The 22,852-nt window shown below is 58.2% G+C and overlaps 1 protein-coding gene across 9 annotated transcripts in view; it reads right to left on the reverse strand.

Annotated features, from left to right (window-relative positions):
* Positions 1 to 3,295: 3,295 nt before the first annotated feature.
* Positions 3,296 to 22,852, reverse strand: part of GDPD5 (glycerophosphodiester phosphodiesterase domain containing 5) — an 86,901-nt gene continuing 67,344 nt past the window's right edge. For 8 of the 9 annotated variants that reach the window (XM_045817909.1, XM_045817911.1, XM_045817913.1 and 5 more), the window contains 12 exons: positions 18,492 to 18,590; positions 18,111 to 18,204; positions 17,592 to 17,737; positions 13,621 to 13,703; positions 12,345 to 12,495; positions 11,585 to 11,803; positions 10,790 to 10,947; positions 10,292 to 10,439; positions 9,195 to 9,277; positions 8,687 to 8,701; positions 6,604 to 6,716; positions 3,296 to 4,279 (listed from right to left, as the gene is read on the reverse strand). In XM_045817909.1, coding sequence (XP_045673865.1) covers positions 4,131 to 4,279; positions 6,604 to 6,716; positions 8,687 to 8,701; positions 9,195 to 9,277; positions 10,292 to 10,439; positions 10,790 to 10,947; positions 11,585 to 11,803; positions 12,345 to 12,495; positions 13,621 to 13,703; positions 17,592 to 17,737; positions 18,111 to 18,204; positions 18,492 to 18,590 — 1,458 coding nt within the window. In that variant the 3' untranslated portion in view covers positions 3,296 to 4,130. The remainder of the gene's footprint in view (positions 4,280 to 6,603; positions 6,717 to 8,686; positions 8,702 to 9,194; positions 9,278 to 10,291; positions 10,440 to 10,789; positions 10,948 to 11,584; positions 11,804 to 12,344; positions 12,496 to 13,620; positions 13,704 to 17,591; positions 17,738 to 18,110; positions 18,205 to 18,491; positions 18,591 to 22,852) is intronic. The other variant, XM_045817915.1, reaches the window with a different exon arrangement.

Consider the following 22,852-nt stretch of genomic DNA (forward strand, 5'->3'; position numbering starts at 1 on the left):
CTCTTTAACTTCTGCCATTTTAATTACAGCGTGTCCTGGTGTGGGTCTCTGTGGCTTCGTGTTGTTTGGGACTCTCTGTGTGTCCTGAAACTGGATGTCTGTTCCCTTTCCCAGGTTGGGAAAGTTTTCCACCATTATTTGTTTAAATAAAATTTTTTTCTTTTCTATTTTTTAACCAGATTTAAAATAAATATTTAATTAGGACTTCACTAGTATTTAATATTTTCTTCTAAATAAATTTTCTGTTTCTTTCTCTTCTCCTTCTGGAATTTCTATAACGTGAATGTGTGAGCACTTGGTGTTATCCCGGAGGTCCCTTAAATGAATCCTCATTTTCTTTGTGCTTTCTGGTTGGTTGATTTCCACTAGTTTATCCTCTGGGTCACTTATCTGTTCTTCTCTATTGGATAGTCTGTGTTGATTCCTCCTAATGTGTTTTTCATCTCTGCCATTGTATTTTTCAGTTCTGCTTGGTTATTTATTATGCTTCGTAACTCTTTGTTGAAGTTCTCCATAAGTTCCTCTATTTCATTCCCAAGTTTGGTGCGCATCCTTACGACTGTTACTTTGAATTTTTCTTCAGGAAAATTATCTCCACTTCCTAAAGGTTTTTTCTTTATTTAATTTTATTTTAAAATTAAATTTACCAGTGTAACATTGGTTAAGTTTTTTTTTCTGGGGATTTTTCTTTTTCCTTCATTTGAGAGACATACTATCTTTTCACTTTCACTGTGCGTTCAAATGAATTAGGGGAAATAGCTGTCTCTTCCAGTCTCGAAAAAGTGGCCTTATGTAGAAGCTGTGAGTAGACTGTCAGGTGATTTTGGCTGGCTGGGAGGAGCTGAGCAGGTGCGTGGGATGTCCTGGGCACTGGCCTACCAAACCAGAGCGGCTCTGGATGGGGAGTCCAGGTGCACATGGTAATGTCCTGTTGGGTGTGCTTGCTCCCTTCGTTTGGAGCCAACATGGGCTCGGGAACTCAACTTGCAGCAACCTTGCAGGCATACCAGAGTGCCTGGATTGAGGCTCCACCTACCTGTGGAGGTGGAGGGGATGTAAACAATGGTATTCACTTGCGCCTCCAGCCTCGGAGTATTCCCGTGGTTCCTGGAGAGTTCCCATAGCTCCCACCCTTCTTCATACAGTCTCTCTCCTGTTGTACAGAAAGTGAGCCCGTGTAGAAGCAGCTTCTGTGCCTTTGTGCCTGGTAGTTTTGGGGAAGCTAGTTGCAGCCAACTGGGTGCTTATGGAGCCTGGGTCACTGGCCTGCCAGGCTTAGTGGTCCTGGCAGGGAAGCCTGGTGCATGTGGTGACATCCTGCTGTTCCTGATTTCTCCCTTTTTGTTGGAGGCAAAAGGTTCCAGGCAGTCTTGCAGGCAGGCTAGAGCCCTCCAAACAGAACTCTGCCCACCCTGTCAAAGTGGAGCTGAGTGTAAACAGTGGTGCTCAATGGCTCCTCCAGTAGGGAGCGTTCCCACAGCTCCTGGAGGGCTCCCGTGGCCTCCCAGCCTCCTCTATTCGGTCTCTTTCTGGTTTTCGGAAGATGTCGTTCAGTCCTCAGTTGTCTTGCAAGAGTAATTGTTCTCTATACATATGTGTGTGTTTGGTTTTCATGGTTGAGTACAGTGTCCTCCTACACCAAGGCCATCTTGGACCTCTAGGTTCAGGCATCTTCATAGCTGTACTTGGAGAGGAGAGGCTGAGAGTTCATGGGGGGCCCTGGAGGGAGTAGAGGGTGAGTTCAGCCTGGAGGAGACCTCAGCCACTGAGTCCATGGGAGGGAGGAAGGACTGTGTCTACAGGGGGTGGCAGGGAAGTAGAGGGGCCTCATCTCTGGCTTCCCAGTCAGGCTGTCCTCTGCAGACACGGGGAAGACATCGGGAAGGTGGGGTTCTCAGTAACTCCTCAGGTCGAGGGACAGGAGCCAGGGTTGACCAGGGGCTGTGGGCTCAGCTGAGGGTGGAGACAGGCCCAGCTCTCTGCCCAGCTGGGGGTTCGAGCAGGAAGTGGGACTGCCTCTGCACTGGGGGTGAGGGGTACGGAGCAGGGCTCTGGTGAGAGGGGGACTCTGGCCGTTCCACACAGCTCACCTAGCCTGCTCTACCCTCTTCTGGAAACTCCAGGGTGTCTCAAGTTGCCAGAGTCTGGCCAGGAGCCTGGGACACCGTGGCCAGGGGCGCTGGCTGGACAGGGAGGAGCTGGCATGAAGGGTCAGATCCTCACCTGGCGGGTCTGCCAGAGGCTGCGGAGGAGCTTGTTGAGGCACTTTGGGTAGGGCAGTGAACCCCACTCCTGACCCTGCCACTCCAGGTTTCACTCACATTCCCTTGGGCCTGAGGAGAGGCGGGGGCTGACCCCTGAATCCTTCACCATTCCGGAGGGGTGTCCTAGGAGTTAATGTGGGGAGCCCAGCCTAGCCTGGGCACCAACACTGGGGAGGGGTTTCTTTTCCTTTCCTCCAAGAAGGTGGCAGAATCACTCAGACCCCAAGAGCTCCACCCAGAAGGCCCCTGTTTGGAGAAGAGACATATCCCCAGGCTCCCAGGAAGCGCCATGTTTATTTAGTGCAGGCTGGTGCTAGGGGTCAGCTCCCTGCCTTCCCCCTCGGACACACACCCGGGATCACATGGACTGTTCGGACAAAGGTGGGAGTTTCTGACCTGCCCCGACCCTGCTGCTCGCTGCCCCCTTCATGGAGGGCAGAGGTGCAAGGCCCGAAAGCCAGGAAGGGACATCTGACATCTGTGGTCCCAGGGGCTACACTGGGGCTTTCAGCCCAGGCACCCCAATGTGCCAGGAATGGGGTGGACCCCACTTTGGTCAGGCCCAAAGCCTTGAGAAGTCCAAGCCCCACCTCCACCATGGTGGAGGGGCATCTCCTGGCTGAAAGTCTGTCACTCCCCAGGCCAGGGAGCTCAGAAAGCCTCTCTGTGGCTGGGAGGGGACCTCCTGGGCCCGTTGCCCACCCTGCACTGGGCCCAGCAGCCCCCGCCGATCTGCCGCACTGTCCCGGCTGGTCACTGAAGGTACCCCGAGCCCTGGGACAGGAGCCCAGGTGGGGTCTGGCGCCACCCGTCCTGTGGCCCTGGACGGTCACTTCGCCTGTCCGAGACTGTCTTCCTCACCGCAGTCAGGGGGAATGTCCCCCATCCCAGGGCCGTGAGGAACCTGCTGCCCTGTCACTGCGCCACTCATTTCTGAGAATGGCCCCTCCTCAAATCACGGGGCTGAGACTGAATCCCAAACCCAGCGAGGACTGCCCCCACCCTCCCACTGACAATTCAGAGATGACATGTCAAGATGGCAGCTTTAATCATCTTGGCCAAGGTCCGTCAGGCTCCCCCCACAGGGCAGGCCTTCGAGGCCACGTGCCCACCGCTGACCACACCCCAGACCACTCTTCCCAGGTGGCCCCTGCCCTGTGGCCACTCAGGTCGCATCTGTCCGTGGATGCCCTGAGCCGCTCTGCCCTGGAGGCCTGCCAGACACCTGGGCACGGGATCGAGCAGCCCCGAGCCTGCTCTTCTGGCCGTTTCCGGCCGTTTCCAGCTGCTCCCGGCTGGGAACACGGCTCCGCCAGGTTCCCGGGGCGGGGCCGGTGGTGATGGGAGCCTGGTCAGGAGGAGCAGCTGCACCACTGCGGCCGGCTCCCTCCCAAGTCGAACCTCCTTGTGCTTTGAGACTGATGTGAAGGGAGGGCTGCTGGGGGCAGAGGCCCAGTGCCATCAGGTCCTCAAGGCAGGAGAAACCAGGGAAGTCGGCCGCCTCACAACACGAACACGTGAGCATCCACATCCTGTTCTGCCACGGGGGTGCGGCATGGCCCAGCAGAACTTCTGGATAGGGATGCGAGGGGACCTCGGGAGGACTGGGCCCCAGGCCCCATGCTTCCCAGCAGAAGGATCCCCAGGCCTGCAGGGGCAACCGAGAGGCTGGAGTCCTGGCCCAGCTGGGCCTCGGGGACGAGGGGGGGCCCCCACCCCCATGAGAGGCCATGGCAGACGAGGGCTAGAGCCACTGAGGCCGTGGAGCCAGCTCCCAGGGCACCCTGGGTCCAGACACACTTCCGCCAGCTCTTTTGGGCATCCTGGTCTCTGCGTTAGGTCCAGCCTGGGAGAACAGGTCTTCAACTAGCGGCCACTCCTGTCTGTGAGGGTCCTGGCACGGCCGCCAGTCCCCCGGGGGTCCCCTGGGGTGGCGGTGCTGTTGGAGTATGTGTCGTAGCTGTTGTCGGAGCACACGGAGAGCTCATCGGAGACCTCCATGCCATCGCTGATCTCTGCGGGGCCAGAGGAGGCAGAACGTGAGTGGGGGCGGGAGAAGGCTCACCGGGGGTGGCTGGACGACACTGTGGGAAGGACGTGTCTGCAGTGACGCCTGGTCAGGCACTTGGAGGCTGATGAGACCACTGGGTTCAGGTTTGGTGTTGAGCGTAGTGTCCACTCTCTGCTGGAACGCTGCCTGCTAGCCCCCGGAAACCATGTGCACCCTCCCGAGCATGGCACCGTGTGTTAACTCTCCGCAGGGCCTCGGCACACGCCAGGCCCTCTCCTGGGGGGGACCTCCCGTCAACACCTCCTTGTCTTAAAGTCTGGCTCTGTTCCCCTCCTCTATGTTACTGCAGCCTCCTGCAAGCCTCCCTGATCCCCCTCCCCCGGCTGGGGTGGGACCTCCCCCTCGCCACCCTAGCCCCTGCTGCCCCTGCCCCGTCACTGCCTGTGGCCTCATCACCTGGGACACTTCAGGGACAGGGGTAAGGTCTGGGCATCTGTGTCCCCAGGGCCTGGCACAGTCAGGACACACAGCAGAGGCACAGGAAGGGTCTGCTGAGTGGAGCTGCGTACCCGCTCCCCCAAGGGGGCTGGGGGTTCCTCTGTGGGGTTGAGGGTCTCTGGAGAGGGCCTCTATTCAACCTAGAGTGGGCGGCGGTGGGGACTGGGGCTGACTCCACAGAGCCTGCACTCGGAAGGTGCCCAGTGAATGGTTTGGGGTGCTACATGAGAGGCGAGGGTCCGGCTGGGCAGGAACTGCCGGGCCTGGGGGCTGGCCTCCTGCCTGCAGTTCATTCCACTGGCCCCTTCCTCCAGGAGCTCTGCTGGGTGGCCAGAGGGCTGTGGAAGGCTGGGGAGGCCCTCCACCCTGGTCCTGGGGCTTAGGGAAGGCTCCCCAGAGGAGGAGGTTTTCTGAGCTAAGGTAAGCCCAAATCTGTGTGTCTTAAGCACCTAAAGCAGTGTGTGGCATTCATCTGTTAGAGGGGTGAGTGAGGGAAGGAGCAAATGAGATGTTCACACGATCCTTGGTCCTTGGAGCCAGCCCCCACCCCAAAGCACAGTCACCCCTGTGGGGCCCTCTGCCACTCACGCAGTGTTTACCAAGTACCCCTCTGGGCCGGGCATGGCAGTAACCCTCACAAGCACCTCAGGAGGGGATGCTAGCCCATCTTACAGAGCAGTCTGATGCTGAGAGAGGTTAGTGTGCTCGGCTCACACACTGAGCTGGGGGCAGTGCTGGGGTTTGAAGTGTGCTATAAATCTCTCCCCTTCTGTCTGGTCCCACGCCCACGTCTCTGGCCTGAATCACTGAGCCGCACACTAGGAGAATGCCATGTGAACAGGAAGACGACCCTCTACAAGCCGAGGGGTGCAGCGTGGGCCGGATCTTCCCACACAGCCCTGCTGACCCCTTGATCTTGGACTCCCAGCCTCCAGACGGTGAGACAATAAATCTGTTGTTTAAGCCCCCGCTTTGTGGTTCTTTGTCGCAGCCTGCTGAAGACAGATCTGCCCACAGCCCTTCTCTGCTTTTAGAACAAAGCCCAAGTTCCTGATCACACACCCGGGGCCCAAGAATCTCCCCTCCTCCACCCCCTAGCACCATCTTGGGGTGAGCCTGACAAAGGCGCCCCCCGCTCAAGCCATCTGGAAAGGTACTTAGCTCTCTCGGTGCCCTGGGAGGCAGTGCTCCTTCACCCCCTCTGACCACAGGGTTTTCGTGCCTGGGACGCCCTTCCTTCCCTCCGCTCGCCCAGCCCGGGCCTCAGACCCATCACCGGGCCCCTCCCAGCCATCCTTCCCAGGTCCCCGCCCGTGCCACTTCCTTGCACAGAGGGCTCCAAACCCTCCACATGAGCCCAGGGAGCGCTGGCCACCCCACTCGGGCTCAGCACTGCCATCTGGTAGAGCTCTCGTGACGCCCAGCTTCCCAGGTTTGCTTTTATAGCTGCCTCCTCCATCAGACTGGGGATGTCAGCGGGCTGGCGACAACAGGGGTGAAATCCGTGTGTGGGTCCCCGTACGAACCAGGCAGAGGGGCAGAGCCTCCAAGCTGATGCCCCCTCCCATTCCTGCCCGTTGGCCCTGCCCACTCCCCCCCTTCCCCCCACCCCCAGGGGCTGCCAGTAGGCCATAGGATGGGGAGTTCATGGCCGCACGTGGAGGGTGTGCACGTCTACATGTGAACGCGTGCCTCTGTGTGTGTGTGGGCCCCGCACGTCTCTGCCGTGCCCCCACCTGCGTGTGAACGTGTGCGCCCACATCCCTGTGCACCTATGGGGTGCAGAGCTGAGCCCAGTGCCTGGCTCAGCCTGTCTGCGGGGCCGCCCACCTGAGAAGATGAGCTTCTCCTTCATGATGCTGACGTCCCGGCTGCTCCGGTGCACGGCTGCACTCAGCATGATCTGCTCAGGGTTGTAGCTCCGTATGCCGCCCAGGCGCCACCTGCGGAGACGGCCGTGTGCATTAGGCCTGTCCCCGGGAGCAGGGGCCCTGCCTGCTCCCAGAGCCTCTCTGGGTCTGGCCTGAGGCCAGCGGGGTGCTGGTCCGCCGCACAGGCGGGGCCCAGGGAGAGGCAGAGCTGGGGCTTGAACCGGAGCCCACCAACTCTCAGCCAGGGTTCCCTGGCTGCCTCCTCTGACCTCCGGAGCTTAAGGTCCACTCCCCTTGCCCAGGAAGGTGGTTTGGGCTGGTTTACTTGGTTGGTTCTGCCTCAGGTGTCCCCCACCCCCCACATTATGCACCTGGCTCTCTCTGAATGGGACAAATTTGGGTCGGGGGAGGGCTTAGCAGACATGACTCTGATGACCCACACTGGGGTACACACCCATCTTGGGGAGCCCCAGCTGATGTCTCCTACAGCTCCACTGTCATGACCAGGCTGAGTGAAGCCAGGGGGAAACCCCAGAGGGGAGGTGAAGGAAAGCAGAGAGGTGAGGGGACATGGCCGGGGCCTTGCTCAGAGCTGGTGTGCAGAAAGTTCAGTGCCAAGGGCGTGAGAGTAACTTGGGATGGGGCTGCTGCTACTCTGGAAGAGCGGGGCATGTACTCCCCCACGGGAGGCCAGGCTGGCGTGTTAACCTGCTGATGGCCGAGGCCGGGGTGAGGCCAGGGCTGGGGGTCAAATCAACCAAGTGGGCTGAGAGGTGGGGCCGCACAGGGTGCGCAGGGGCCCGGCAGAGCCAGGCACTGTTTATCCTGCCGCAGTTCCTCTGAACCAGCCCCGAATCCCTGGCCTCTGAACCAAAGACTTGTCCCGTGACCTGGACAGAGGACTCACCAGACCCCCCACTCCCACCAGGAGAAGTGAGGGTCAGCTCGGAAACAACCCAGCCCCCAGGGCGCTGAGCCCTGCTGGGGTGGATGAAGGGAGCCCAGACTCCACAAGAAATCAGTTGTTTCCAGACCGGGTCAGCACGGCAGAAGTGGACAGACAGATGGACAGGCAGATGGGCGGAAGAACAGGGCAGACAGACAAGGGCCAAGCGGGAGGCAGGGGAAAAGGCGGCCTGCGCTCCAGCCAGGCAAGCCCCCTGCACGGCAAGCCCCCTGCACGTGCTGAAGGCCGGCCGCCGGGTCTCTCATTGTCGCTGTGTCCCTGGCACCAGCCTCAGCACCTGCTCTGTGTGGGTGGGTGCAGGTCCCCTAGGTACTTGTTGGCAAGTGAGGGGAAGAATGAGGAAATGACCTTCTCTCCCAGGAGGCCGACAACACTGCCCGTGCCGTGTGTTGAGCTGGTCAGTGAGGCCCCTGACCCAGGAGGGCCCCAGGCACTCCACCAAGGAGAGAGGGCTTGAGTCCCTGAGACGTAAGTCTCATCCTGGGACTTAGCATGGAGCCCAGAAGGAGAGTGTTAGGCCAGGGCTTCTGCAGCCATGCACACTTAAGACAGGAAGCCCAGCCACTGTGGGACCCTCCCCAGGGGAGGGGGGGTCAGACAGAAAGCAATAGAGATGAGACAGAGACAGAGAGAAGGAGTGAAGGGAGAGGCAGACCCCAAGAGGGGAAGGGAGAGACAGGAGTCGGTAGGGCGGGCGTGCGCTGGGCGGCGGGGGAGGCTCTGCAGGCGACACTGGGGGGGCAGGCGCCTGGGCAGAGCCCCCTCCCCAGGGGAAGGTGCGTTGGTGCTGAGAGAGGGCAGGTCAGCCACCTGCGGAAACACTGGCTCCCCATCCACAGAAACAGCAGGGGGAAGGGAGAGCGGAGGGGCACACAGGGCAAGAAGGGGACAGAAGGGAGGGGCCGGGGCCAGGAGGGCTGCTGGGGCGGGAAGGAGGCTCCAGGCGCCCAAGGGGTCTGGGGGGTGGCGGTGAGGGAGCCTGGGCTCCGTGCAGGTTCTCAGAGGAACTGGAGAAAGGGGGGGCAAGGACCAGGGAGAAAGAGGAACAGGAGGAGGAAGACCACACCAGAATTACCTGATCAAGTGATAGCTGTGAGAGGCCAGAGTGCAGCAGAGAGGGGGAGGATGGGGAGAGAGAGGAGGGACATGCGCCGGGTCAGAGCAGTGTGGGACAGAGAGAGAACGTCAGTCAAGAACAAAACCCCTTCCCGTGGGTTCATGGCTGGGCTGGGACCCCAGCCTGGCCCTGATCCCCCACCCTCCACCTCCCCACTGCAACCACTGTGCCAGCTGCTGTCCTGAGGGGTGGGAGGTCTCTAGCGCGGCACAACCGAGTGCTGAGTGCGGTGGGGTCCCCTGGCCCCGGGCAACAACAGGTGAGGAGAAGAGCCAGCCACAGGGAGCTGAAACCCGGCAGAGTCCACACGGCAAACCCAGCCATTGGGAGCCCTCCTCCCCTGCACAGGCCGCCTGGTTGGGCCTCCTCCTGGCCCAGGGCCCAGGAGGGGCTTCCCCTGGCTGCGGTGGGTCCAGGTCTGTCTTGGGGCAGGGAAGGCCGAGGAAGGAGGTCAGAGCCTACTCACTTCTGGAGCACGAAGATGCCAACGATGAGGGTGAAGGAGATCAGGTCGGCGATGACCCACATGAGGCAGTACTCGTCCGGGGGCTGTGGACAGATGGCCGAGGCAGCTTCAGTCACGGCCGGCCCACACTGGGCTCCAGACTGAGGGCCCAAGGGCGGGAGGACCCCTGTCACCGCTGGGGAGGGGCAGGGGAAGGCCGGGAGGCACCGGCACCAGGCACCGTGGGCCCAGGTCAGGGTCCCGTGCGCATGCGCACAGCACAGGGGGCGCCTGCGTGGTGCTCGGGCGGAGGTGGTTTGTGTTGAGCCTGTTCACTCGCTCTCAGGGGGTTCGTGTGCTTCGGGGGGCTCAAAGCAAGAGGTGAATGATGAAGGACAAACAGGTGTGTGCGAGGGCTCAACGTGGCCTGCAGGCGTGTGTGTAAGACTGCGTGTGCTGTGGGGGCTCCCCCTCCAGGGTCAGCGGAGAGGGGCCTGGCGGGCAAACCGCCGGGACCTCAGGTGGACCGGGGAGGAGCGGCGGGGGCCTGCTTGCTGTTGGTGAACTCCCGTGACCCCGAAACTTGGGTGTGCTCTCGCTGCCGCTGCCACAGGGCTGAGCGCCCGGAGGTTTTAAAGGACAGTGGGCAGGTGGATGGACTTCACCACCCACAACTTAGACCTGATTCCCTGACCCTGCCTCCCCAGAGGGGCCCCAGCGGGCGCCAAGGCGGGAGATCGAGGGCCCCCCACTCCCACCAGCGGCAGAGCTGGGACTGGAGCTCAGGCCTGTCCGCGGGAGCTCGGGTGCCCAGTTGAAAACTGGCCCGATTCACCGTAATCCCGGCAGATCTTAATGTTCCTGTACTTGTCCTGTTACCCTCTATGTATAATGACTTCCCCTCCCTTGAAACAAAATGTAACAACACCCAACCAAACCCGCAGTCGTTTACTAGACGTTCTCGCCTCGTGCCTCAGGCCTGTCCCCTCCATGGGCTCCCCCCAACCTGGGACCTCACTGGGGGCCCCAATTGTGGAGCCTGCACCTTCCCGGGTGCCATTGGCAGCTCTCCGCACCGCCCAGGTGCCCTCTGCCCCCCAGACACCCCTCCGACTCACCATGATCCAGAGTGGGGAAGGCACCTGGGACAGGGTGTGGGAGTTGTCGGAGGTGACCGAGGGGACCCCCGCACACCACAGCAGGGAGAAGAGCCAGGGCGCATTGACCGTGTAGAGGTTCACACTCAGGTTCCAGGACGCGTAGTCCCTGTGGGGAAGGAACGGGCTGGTCAGCCCCCGGGCCTGGGCCCCCGGGAAGCCTGTAGAGCACAGCACCATCCTCACAGCTGCCCCCAGAGGAAGGCCTCCGCACCCCCAGAGCACGGGACACAGAGACAAGCCCATGTGTGCCTCACGCTCTCGGCATCTCCTCTTTGAACCAGGAGCCCCTGTGCTTCCAGCCCTCTGCCCGACTGTGCGGGTGTGCAGGTGTGTGTGTATGTGTGTGTGTGTGTGTGTGTGTGAGAGAGAGAGAGAGAGAGAGAGAGAGAGAGAGAGGCGGGATGGAGGGACTCGGCCTTGCCCTCCCCTGGGTGAGCTGGAGGAGGCGGCGGGCACCTGAGCTCCTGGCGGGACACCTGAGTGTAGCGCAGGTTCAGCCGCTGGATGTGACCTCTCCGCAGGCTGGCGGCCGCCTCCTTAGAGCCTGACGTCTGCTGGAAGCCTGGAGCCACCTTCCGCACGAAGGGCCTCTGCCTGTTGGGCAACCACATGACCTGCAGGCAGAGAGGGGGTGGCCTCTAATTTCTTATCTGCAAAATGGGTTTAGAGTGCTCCCCCCGCCAGGTCCGAAAGCACCTGCAAGGGTTGGGAGGGACAGGCCCTAGCACTCGGTGAAAGCTCGCACATAATAGTCATCATGGGTGCGGCTCGGTCCCAGCTGAGGCTGTGAACTGTTTTAACCCAGGGAGCTTCCCTCTCCACCCCAGTCACGGTGAGCCTGATGGCTTGAACGGCAGTTACTCTGCCCGAGGCCGCCAGCACCGAGCACATGTCACACATTGGTGTGACAGTCCTCCGACCTCCAAATACTACACCCCAAGGCTGTGGACACTGCTTCGTCAAAGTAACAGTACTTCATAGAACCTGGACTTGCTCCTGCCCTTTGTACACTTTGAAGGACTTTCTTGTTCCCCCCTTGTTCCCTTTGTGATCCCATTTTACAAATGAGGAAGCTGAGGTTTGGACAGGGGCATGGGGAGTTTATGCTGGAGTCCTGCTCCAGCCAGGCCCTGGCTGCCTGGGGCAGCGGGGTTCTGAGGCTGCGCTCCCCAGGGGGCGTGGCTGGGCGGGGCATGGCTGGGCGGAGCCGGGCGGGGCGAGGCGGGGCGGGGCGGGGCTGCGGAGCCTCACCTGGTGCTGGGGGAAGCCTGAGCGCAACACGGCCTCCAGTGTGACGTTGAGGAAGCTGCTGCGGTAGGGATGCTCCCTCGGGGGGTCGCGCAGGTTGAGCAGCAGAGTGGCATTGCCCTTGGCCAACTCCAGGAGCTCAGCTAGGCTGCAGATGGACTGGTTCTGGACCTCCCTGTAGTCGGAGGGTGACAGGGAGCTGGCCGTCCAGAAGGGGTCCGTCTGGCAGAGACAATGACACATGTGGATGCCTCACCAGCCTTTTAGGGGTCTACACGTGCCTTCCTGGCTACCGAGCGTGGAGACCCCTGAGCTGCCAGTGTCTACTGAGGTGTGCGTGCCTAGCAGAGTGATGGCTGTGGCCTGTGGGGGCTCTTGGAGACCCCAGCCCTAACCTCTGTGCCACACCCTGCTTACCCAAAGAATTATTTGCTCGGAATGTCTCCCGGACCCCAGCATGTTTCTCCTTTAGTAACACTTCTGAGCAGAGAACCAGCCTCCCTCTAGAGTTTTACAGAATTGACAATTTTAACTGTTATCAGCATCAGCTTTTTCTGGTGAGGGAGTCAGGACCAGCGCAAGCAATGACAACAACGACATTCGGGCTGCGGTGGTGGGAGCCCAAGGAGGCTGCTAAGCAGCCTGGCCGTGAGGGAGGCTGGGGGTGTGGGGGTCACCTGAGCGATGGCCACCCGGCTCTCTCACTCTGGAGGGTCCCCGCCCATGCTTTCCAAGCCCAGGAGTGGGACAGCTGCAGCCAGACCTTCAGGAACCACCGGCCGGCGTTGAGCCTCTGCAGGACAGTCCAGTTGAGCATGGAGGCGGGCCGGCGGGCGAGCTCCGGGAACCGCTCCTCCACGTTGGTGGTGCGCCGCAGGGTGGTGTCATGCATGAGGAAGGGCACGCCGTCCAGGCTGCAGGGGGGTGGCGCCGCCGGGTCACTGCCTGTCCCCGCCTCTCACCTGCCCACAATAATCAGCGCCCTCCACTCCATTTACACCGACCCACCCTCTCTGGGCCTCCGGTTCCCGGCTGCACAGGGAGGGCAGTAGGCTGGTGGGCGACTCCTTCGCGTTCTCTGTGAGGGTCAGGTGGGGGTGGGGATTGTTGAGGAAAGAGGGTTGGGCCTATTCTCTTAGCAACCTTGGAAGGTAGGCGCTACTGTATTTGATAATGGGGAAACTGAGGCTGGGAGAGGGAAGTACCTAGCTCAAGGTCCACAGCCAGTAAGGGGTGGATCCTGGCTTGGAACCCAGACCATGCGATGCCACGATGAGAACGGTGCAGATGCAGGTTCCTTTGACCAATCTTGGCCCCCACCACCCTGGTCCACCCTGCTGCAGCTGTCTGAGCCTCTATAGTGCCTGAGCGTGAAATGGTAAAGGCACCCGAGTGCCCCTTCCTCGGGCATTTCGCCACCATCTACTAGAAAGGTTTGACAAATACATATTTCTAGGACATCTGCCCTGGGGAGGCGTTCTCACATAAGAGGTGCCCTGGTCCAGGATATAACCTGTGCATGCCCACAGCGCAGCCCTGCTCCTCTGCCCTTCCCAGGGGTATCTGCTGTGAGATGGGGGTGGATTCTTCCTCCCCGTTGTACTAGGATGCACATACATCTACATGTCGAAAACGTGCAAGTCATTTTAATGTGGTCTTTGAAAATGCCATCGACACCACAATGAGTGATCGCTCTGCAATGTGCTGCTTTCACTTGTCAGAGTGTTTAAGCTCCATCTTTCTGCGATCTGGTCCTCCACAGGGATCTGGTCTTTCCTTCAAGCGGATTTGTGGCAGACTCCGGGTCCCAGCCCTCCCTCCCTGCTTGAACCAAGAGCATCTGTTCTGTTCTTTATTTTACATCCTGGAGTTTGGCACGAGATTCACAGTCATGAACACGGTGCCCAGCCTGCAGTGGACCATTGAGACTCTGCCCTCCCACCCTGAGGCTCTGGGACCTGAAGTTTCTCCAGCAGCGACCCAGAGGTGGATGCCATGGGGACGGGACACAGTGCCATCCTTCCAACCCCAACACCTACCTGATGGTGACGTCAGCTTGTAGCCCGTACAGCTTCTGCTCGAGGGCCTTCCGGAAGGACATCAGCGTGTGCTCTGGGGCCAGCTGTGGGGACAGGGTGGTGAGGGAAGGGCTCAGAGTTAGCTGATGTGCACCCCCCCAGCCAGTGAAACTCCCATGTTGAGCCTGGCCCTAATTCCAGCTCCTCCAAGAAATAGCTGTGTGACCTGCCCCCCCCCCCACCACGGCTTCTCTGAAGCTCAGTTTCCTCATCTGTCCAGTCGTGCCTGCCTCACAGGTTTTCTGGGTGGGAGCGGTGAGTGTTGATGTCTGTAAGTGTGGGGGTGGGAGGGCTTGTCTATGGTCCTCTGCCTCTTGGGCTGGGCTGAATGCCAAGTTCTCCCCTTGTTGTACCCCGAGTCCAGGTTGAGATCCCGGAGGGAGGAGAGAGTAGACAGGCGGCAGTTTCAAGGGGCGACCAGTTTCCTTGTCTGTACAGAAAATGACATGCCCATCTCTGAGACTGTCACATGGGTGAAAAGGCCCAAGCATGTTGCCTGATAAACAGTAAGCGCTTAATAACTAACACCTGCTGACCCCGTGGCATCCATGTCAGAAGAGCTGTTTGTAGCCCTGGCTCTACCATTTAACCAGCTTTGTGACTTGGGGTGCATCTCTTCCTCCTCCAGACCACAGTTTCCTCACTGGCCCCTTGAGAGAGTATATTCACTGTTCTCTGAGGGTCCTTCCACTTGGGGAGGGTGGAGGTTCTGTCTCCCCAGTTCTCTGGTCTGAGTTCCCTGTCATACTCTTTGCTGCCACTGGGGGTCAGCACCATACCAAGGATTGGGCTAGAACAAGGAGCCGGGTCAGGAAGCGGGGCGGGCAACAACTCCTGACTGTGAGGGGATGGGGTGGAAAGGGTCCCCCTTCTCTCTCCCTCTGCCCATGCTGTTCTCTGACGTGTAACACACCCCCCTCTGGGAGGCAGCCAGGCACGGAAAGGGCTTTGGAGCTGAGGAGAAACAATTCCATTTCCCACTCCTAGGTCATCACCTCACTTTTTGGAACCTCAGTTTTTTTATCTATAAAGTAGGCTAATATTCCCAAGCTCATAGGTGAGAAAACAGCCAATAGAAGTCTCTATAACAACAGTTTCTTTCTTCCCCTTTTCCTGGTGCAGAGCTGCCTTGGGGAATGCACCCCCTGTCTCCCGGTGAAGCCAGTCTTGTGAGGCCTCACCCAGAAGTGGAACAGGGCCACAGAGGCATCTAGAGAGAGGTGTGGGTTTCCCATCCATTTTGTCTCTAAAGGTCCTGTGGCCTGGCCTCTCCGAGTGACCGCCCAAGAGGTACCACTGCTCCCTCCTGCCTGGGCTGGGGCTGCAGAGGGTAGACTGTGGGTAGACACACAGGAAGTATTTGGAAGGAGTGAAGTCTCTCTCTGGAGGCTTTTTTCAACTGAAGTCTCCCTGTATCAGGTGCTGGCCTCCTAGAGAGAGGGGCGTGGAAAGTTGGCCCTCCCTGGCCAGTCTCCGGACTCCAGGAAGGCCCCGGGAAGTGTTTGGGGTTCCAGGGTGACTTCTTAGTCTCCATCTCTGGGCTCCCACTGCCTCCAGCCTCAGCCCACGTGTGAGCCTGCTGTCAGGAGTATGCATGTGTGTGTGTGTATGTGTGTGTGAGGAGGGGTCGAGGGGTCACAAACTCAAGTGGGCAAGCCACTGTGGTGAAGAGGCCAAGATTTGGAGTGTTAAAGTGTAAATGCACACACACCCAGGCACACTTGCATAGGGAGGACACACCCAGGGCACAGGGACACCATCTCCAAGACAGGGGTGTGCACTTGGGCTCACCGCACAGATGTGTGGACTCAGGACCTCCCACAGAGAGACACGCACAGACCTCCGTGCATTCCCAGGGACATTCCCAGGGACACATGGCGGAGTTGTGCCCACACCTTTGCCAGCCCCTCAGAAAACACCCTGAGAAGTCAGTCAGCCAGATGCATAATGTGTGGATTCTATAGAACAGATAACTGTTTCTTCAACAATAAACAGCATATGGAAAAAAGGGGGAAGGGGGTCGTTACAGCCTCAAACACACTTAGGAGACATGTCAACCAGAAGCACTGGCTGGACCCCATTTGGGCTCTGATTTTTAATGACTCAACTGTAAAGAGGTATTTTTGAGAATATAAAGGAAAACTGAGTATGGATTCAATATTAGATAACATAAAGGAATTGTTATTAATTGGGTTGGTTGTCATAAAAGCATTGTGGTTATGGCCATGTTAAAAGAAAAGTCCTGTGCGTTAGAGGCACGTCCAGAAGTATGTGTGCAGAGAACGGTACGATGTCTGAGACCCACTTCAAACTGTTGCTGCAGGAAAAGGCAAGCAGGGAAGGAGATGAGCTGAGAGTGGCAAGGCACCGAGAGATGCGGGAGGTGGGACTGGATTCATCTCGCTCTTCTCCATTACACTGCTCTTCCCATGTCTGTGATTGTTGGAAAATTTCCCACTAAAAAAATAATCCACGCTGGGCCACCCTGCCACTTCCGCTTGCTGCCTCCTTCCCTACTGCCACCCTGCCACTTCCGCTTGCCGCCTCCTTCCCTACTAAGCGCCCCCTCCTGTCCCCTGGCCTACGGAGCAGGTGGGTGGGTATCTGGGTCACGGAGAAAAGGGGGGCCCCACCACCGCCAGGAGACGCTGTGCTTCCACATCCTCACTGTAGACAGGTGACCCCCGAGGCACACAGGCAGCATATGGCAAAACGGGACCCCAAATCCAGATCCCTCCGACTGCAAAGCCAAGGCCTTTCCAGCTGGTTGCCTTCAGGAAGTGATGTGACCAGAGGGGATGTGGTGGGAGGGCACCAGAGCCCAGCTCGGCACAGGTCTCTGGGTGTCGCCTGGAAAGTGGGCATAACGCCCACCACACGCAGTGCGGGCAGGCCCTTGGGGTGATTCACAGCCACATCAGACTCAACACCTCCGTTTAAAAGTTTATGAGGCCACCTTGACTACCCTGAATTCAATACCATAGCACTCCCAATCCCTGTGATAACCAAGAAAAAGCTCTCACGAAGACCCCCAAGCACCCACTAGCGGTGGGGAGTGGTACTGCCTCTGTTTAGAACCCAGGTTCAAGGTGAGGAAGCCTCTATCCAGAGAAGCTGGGGGAGGGGGGGGGGTTAGGCCCAAGATAACAGGAATGTCGATCCACCGGGCTCAGAGCTGGGCACTTCTCGCGGCCAAAGTCCCGCCTCACGGGGCCCTCCGTCCCAGGCAACCTCATTATCTCAGGGTACAAGATGAGGGAGCTGGCACAGAGAAGATGGAGTCGGGCTCCCATAGCTGCCAAGACGCCGAGGAGGCCTGGCTCTGGAGCATGCCCGTTGGCAGGGGGCGGGGCTGAGGGGGGAGTCTACCTACTGCAGGGGCCCGGGGCATCAGTAGTAAGGGGCGTCCCTGGCTTTGACTCCTCTCTCTCCCTCTCAGCACAGCCCAACTTTCACGGTCTTCCCTTTAGCGGTGGGCTCTGCGCTTCACCCGCCTCCCCTGCCCCCACGGCCGGGTGCGTTCTCCTGCTGCCCGGCCTGTGGGCCCTGCTCTCCAGCCCACACCCAGCAGTTCTCTCCTCTGGACCTTCTTAACCCACAACCTGGCAGTGTCTGGCCCTGGCCCAAACCTTCCTGTGTCCTTCCAGGGCCCTCGTGACAGAAGTCGCAGCGTTTTACAGGATGCCTTCAGGGATCATCAGGATTCAATCCCACCTAAGCTCTCCAACCTTTTCATTAGTCCTTCCCATGTACCCTCCCCCCAAAAGGGCTAAACACTGTTGTTATTATTATATTACATGTATTATATTCATTTCCTTCCAAGTTCCTCCCTACAGGAAGATAGGTCTTTGCTTAGCTCCCCCTAGAATGGCAGCTCTGCTCCCCCACCTCACCCCCACCCCTGTCCGTTAGGGCCCTCAGGTGGCACTCACCATGGGGGCGCCTCGGTGGCCAATGAGGGCGGGCTTGGGGCCCAGGTCCTTCTTCTCCATGATGCAGGGAGAGGAGAAGGTGAGAGGGGCCAGGTAGAGGGCAAACACCACAGCAAAGAAGATGCAGAGGATGGCCATCTGGGAGGCTGCAGGCACAGGCCGTGAGCACCGCCTGCTGAGTGTTCGGCTCCCACCAGGCCCGACCGTGAGCCCTGGGCAGGGGAACCCCTCTTCCCTCTGCCTGCCAGGACCCAGATGCTCTGAAGGGACTCTGTACTAAGGGCAGCCCCCATCCTTGCTGGAAGGTGACCCTGGCCCCTAAGTCACACACAGACACCCCAGGCAGACGCAGAAGGGGAAACAGGCACAGCCGACTGAAGCTGCAGGCCCCATGGAGCCGCCCACACAGAGCACGAGGGCCCCACCTCATCCCAGGAAACACCTAGGTGAGGGCAGGGCAGGCTGGCCTGGTACTTGGAGGGTACCGTCGGGGGATAGGTCCTGCCCAGTCGTACTTACAGGAACGCTCCGCTCGGGCAAACTGTCCTGCCACGATCCAGGAGAGTGCCGTGAGGGCGGCCAGGGCCCCCATGTGCAGGAACGGAGCTGTGCCCTTGGGTGGAAGGGGCAAGAGGGCCATTGACTCCCAGCCATGCCAGGCCCTCTGGCCACCAACATCCTGAGGGCCCATCTCTACCCACGGGGCAGGGGACTCTCAGAGGAAACTGGGAGTTCAGGCACCCTGGGCTGCAGTGTCCTCCCTGCCTCTGACTAGTTACGTGACCTGGACCCCCTCCCTGCCCACGCTGGGTCTTGGTCTGAGCAAATGGAAGTGATAAAAAAAGCTGCTTCCTTCTTTTGAGGGTTTGGGGAAAGCAGCGGCCCCCCACACACACTCACCTGCAGGGAGATCAGGAGCACCTCCCACTCGTCCTCCCACAGCTGGGCCACGGCCGACATGGCCACCACTGTGGACACCAGGATGACCACCAGCCCCATCTGCAAGGGGGGAGAGCCACCAGATGGGGTCAGAGCAGGTGTGGCTGGATGGCCCGAGGGTCCCCCGTGTGTCTGAGAGAGGGAGGGCAGAGGCAGAGAAGCAGAAGGAGGTGCTGAGGGGAAGAAACGGAGAGTGCAGAGGCAGACAAAGCCGGGAGGGGAGAAGCAGGAAAGAGAAGGTGGAGACCCAAAGAAGCCAGAGACAGCCAGTCAGAGATAACAGTGAGACGGGCAGGAGGAGGCAGGCAGACCCAGTGACAAAGGACCAAGGACCAAGAGAAACAGGAGGATGGAGAGGTGGGAGGGAGCTGGAGCAAGGCCCAAGTGAAGCCCCAGGCACAACCCCCTGCGGGTGTGAGGGAGACACCCAGCAAACTGCGGGGCAGGGCTCTCCTGGGCCCAGCAGGTCACCTCTGAGGCCTCCCTAGCCCTGCCAGCAACTGTTGGGTGAAGGGTAACTTGCCTGGCTCACAGGGGCAGGAGACAGCAGCCAGTTCCCCTGCAGGAGCCTGATACCCTGCCCAGCCAGGATCACAAGAAGCCCTTCAGGCTGGAGCAGGGGTGAGGGAGGGGCCTACTGCACCGGCCCCACCCCCAGGTCCCATCCCCCCTCACAGAGGCTGCCTCTAAACCCCAGCCCCTGGGCTTCCAGCCTCGAATGTGTCAGTTCGGCTGCCCTCACAGCCACCTACCAGAGACTCAAACACAGGTCTGACCGAAGACTAGATGGAACCTTCGGGGGACAGGTGGGATCTGAAATACCTCGTGGTAAGCAAGATGAGCCCCCAAACCAAGCCTGGTGTCTGGCATCTTGGTCTCCAGCCCCACACCCCCCACCCCTTTGAGCCCTGGCACTCACTCTGCCCACCTCTTCTGCAGGTCCAGGCAGGCCTCCCTAAGGCCCAGGCCCATGCCACCTCTCTCCCCTAAAGCCCCTGCCCTGCTCTAACTGGCCAGCCGTGGCCACCACACGCTGCCCGACTGACTTCCTCTGGCCTGCCCGCCAGCCGGCGCCTCTGCCAGCCAGCAGGGCCCGCACCCCCTTCTCTTCCTGCAGGGCCTTTCCTAGCCCCCTCTCGGCAGCGTCCTGAGAACCCTCCAATGACACGAACAAGCTCTAAATCAGTTTCTAGATGGTCAGGGCAGAGACGGGGGCTGATCCATGGTGGTTCCCTGCCAGGCAGGGAGGATTCACGCTTGCCTGGGATGAAGTTTTCCTCTGCGGGTTTGCCATTCCAGCCCACCAGTCTGGAGACTAATGTTCCAATAAGAAACAGTAATAAGGCTGAGATGGGCAGGGGCCTTTACAGACTGCGACATGGCTGCCCGGGGAACACAAAATGCAGGTCCACAGAAGGCTGTGGGTGCCTGAGTGTGTGGGAGGCACTTCCCGGTTTCCCCCTGTGTGTTCTCCTCACGTCCCAGGGAGGTATCGTCTTCATTTCATGCGCAGAGAAACTGGGCTCGGGGACCGGAAGGGTTTGCTTGGTCATGAGGTTTCGCGGGGGTGGATCTGGACCAAACCCCATTCTGCCTGTCTCAGAGGTCTCGCTCCAGGGGCGGGATAATGAGCCGTTTCCTGGCCATCCCTGAGAACCCCCGTCCATGTGCAGGTGCTCTGGCCCCAGCTGCCCCCACCAGGCCGGCCGTGGGCACAGCAAGTATCTCTGAAGGGCTGTTTCTGGGAGCATCTTATTGCAATATTTAATTGCTAGTGGAAACACTTGCAATAAAACGAATTCCCCCTAATCCTAATGCAATTAAAAATTTTATTATGAGTTTTTCAGTTGCCATAGTGGTGCCATGATCAGTAGTGCTGCTGCAGTGTTGGTGTCGGTGGGATTCCCCCACACACATCCTTAGGCCACAGTAACAGTGCCCACAGAGGGGCCAGCATCCTCAGATCTGACTGGAAAGGAGAAGCTCCACCCAGAAGGCACAGGGGCAGCCCACTGTCCTCTGATGTCACCGTCTTTGGTCTTCCATGTTGGGGAGATTGTGTTTTTTTATGTCAGCGGGAAGGATAGGGACATAGGAGGAATACCCATTTGTTCCGTGAGCCTTGCCTGGGTGCTGGGACCCTTACCTAGGTGCTGGGACCCAGCCTTGCAAAGGTGCCACAGGTTGGCCTCTTGAGGGCAGCTGGCACCTGGGTTCTGTGGCAGATGGTTGGCCAGAGCTCAGGGACACACAGGAGTATATCCATCAGTCAAAGCCCAGCCCTGCTGTCTGCTGAAGGAGGTTGACCTTGCAAAGTGTGTTTTCTGAGCTGTGAAATGGGGAAAGCGAGGGCCTACCCTAGTGGGTATTGGGGAAGATGAATGAGAAAATGCAGCCCTGCCTGGTGTGGCTCAGTGGATTGAGTGACAGCTTGCAAAGCAAAAGGTTGCCAGTTTGATTCCCACTCAGGGCACATGCCTGGATTGTGGGCCATGTCCCCAGCAGGGGCCACTTGAGAGGCAACCACGCACTGATGTTTCCCTCTTTTTCCCTCCCTTCCCTTCTGTCTAAAAACAACATAAATTTAAAAAATTTTTTTAAAGAAAGAAAATTCAAGTGATGTGCTTAGCACAGTGGTTGGCACCAAAATAGTAAATGCTTACTAAGTGTCAGTGGTATAATTTTTTAAAGTGGGCATAGGACCAGATGAACAGAATTATGACGAGGAATAAATGAAGCACTCTGTGGAAAGTGCCTGACACACAGAGTACGTGCCCAATAAATGAAGTCAGGGCTGTCGTGACGAGCCCAGTGCCCGACGCGCCCTGAGCAGCTCTGCTCCAGCCTCCCCACCCCAGGGCCTCGGGAACCAGAGACTCTCAAAGTACAGATCTTGGTTAAAACGTAGTATAAAACTGTAGTATTTAAAGCAGTATGATATTGCTATAGACTAGAGAGATAAAAGAAAGTAAATAAAAAGCTTAAAAACAGATCTAAATAGATTTTTTAAAATTAGAAAAAATTAGTATTTGATAACAGTGGCATCACCAATTAGAGGGAAAAGGACAGATTACTCAACAGAGAGTCAGGAACCATGGGAAGCCATCAAAAAACAAAGAAAGACCATACTATACCTAAAAGTAACTTCCAAAAAGATAAAAATGTTAAGTGTTAAAAAAGTAGAAACATGTAATTATCAAATAATACCATAGAGAGTTTTCTTTTAATCATGGAGCGGGAAGGACTTCTGACACGAAAGCCGGGTCATGAAAAGAGATGACATGTCCACACCCTTAAGGATAAAAAGTTCCCATGGCAAAACCATGACCGGCAAAGTCAAAGGGTGAGTGACAGAGGAGGAAGAATTATTCACAGTTCATCGGCCCAGGGGCCAAATTTGCAGATCTAGACAGAGCTCCTGCAAAGGAATAAGCCAAAAGCCAATCCTGTAGCAAAAAGGGCAAAAAATATGAAGAGACTGTTTATAGAAAGAAAATGCAAATGACTCAGGCACATGAAAGATGCTGACTCTAACTCATCATCAGGGAGACGCAAACCCAAACTGCATCGAGGGACTATTTTCGCCCCTCAGTCGGCACCAGTGGAGACACCCTCAGACACTTCACGGGCAAGGCTGATTATCTGTAAGCGCAATCACAGATTGCTGAGGGAGCACGAACTGGTGGCACTTAGCAAGGAGGCCATTTGATAAGAACTATCACAATTACTAAAGTACATGCTTTTTACCCAGAATTCCCCACCCAGGTCCCTGCTACACATCCTGGCAATGAATTAAAAGCAAGTGGGGTGTCATCAGGCCCATCGAGGGGGGCTAGCTAGATACCGCAGGACCCGGGGTTACTAACCCGGACACAGGCATAGGCGCTGGGCGCCAGCGGGCAGCTGTCAGTGCACGGAGGGGAGGCGCTCCGGGAGTGTCGGTTGTGTGCGAAATGGAGGGTACAGAGGCTTGTGTGTGAATAAAGGCAAGAAGGAAGTGTACATGTATATTTGTACATACTTAAAATACTCTGGAAAGATGGTAGGAAGATTTACATTGTGTACTTTTTTTGTACCTTTCTAATTTTGAAAATTGGCTAAAACACGAAAAGGATTACTTAGAATATCCCGATCAAATAATAGAATCTTGGGAACTGAACAGGAAAGTGTCCAGCCCCTACTTGAAAACTCTGAGCCCCAGAGGGCTAGCCCCCTCCTGGTGCAGTGGGCCCTGCCTGGAATGACCTTCCTCGTGCTGAGCCTGAGCTCTTGGTTGGGGGCGGTTGGGGAGCAGAGGGGAGAGGAAGGCAGGGCTGGCACTG

Source organism: Phyllostomus hastatus, unplaced genomic scaffold, assembly GCF_019186645.2.
Source record: "Phyllostomus hastatus isolate PE091 unplaced genomic scaffold, TTU_PhHast_1.1 phas_scaffold_317, whole genome shotgun sequence".
In the NCBI taxonomy this organism is placed as follows: domain Eukaryota; kingdom Metazoa; phylum Chordata; class Mammalia; order Chiroptera; family Phyllostomidae; genus Phyllostomus; species Phyllostomus hastatus.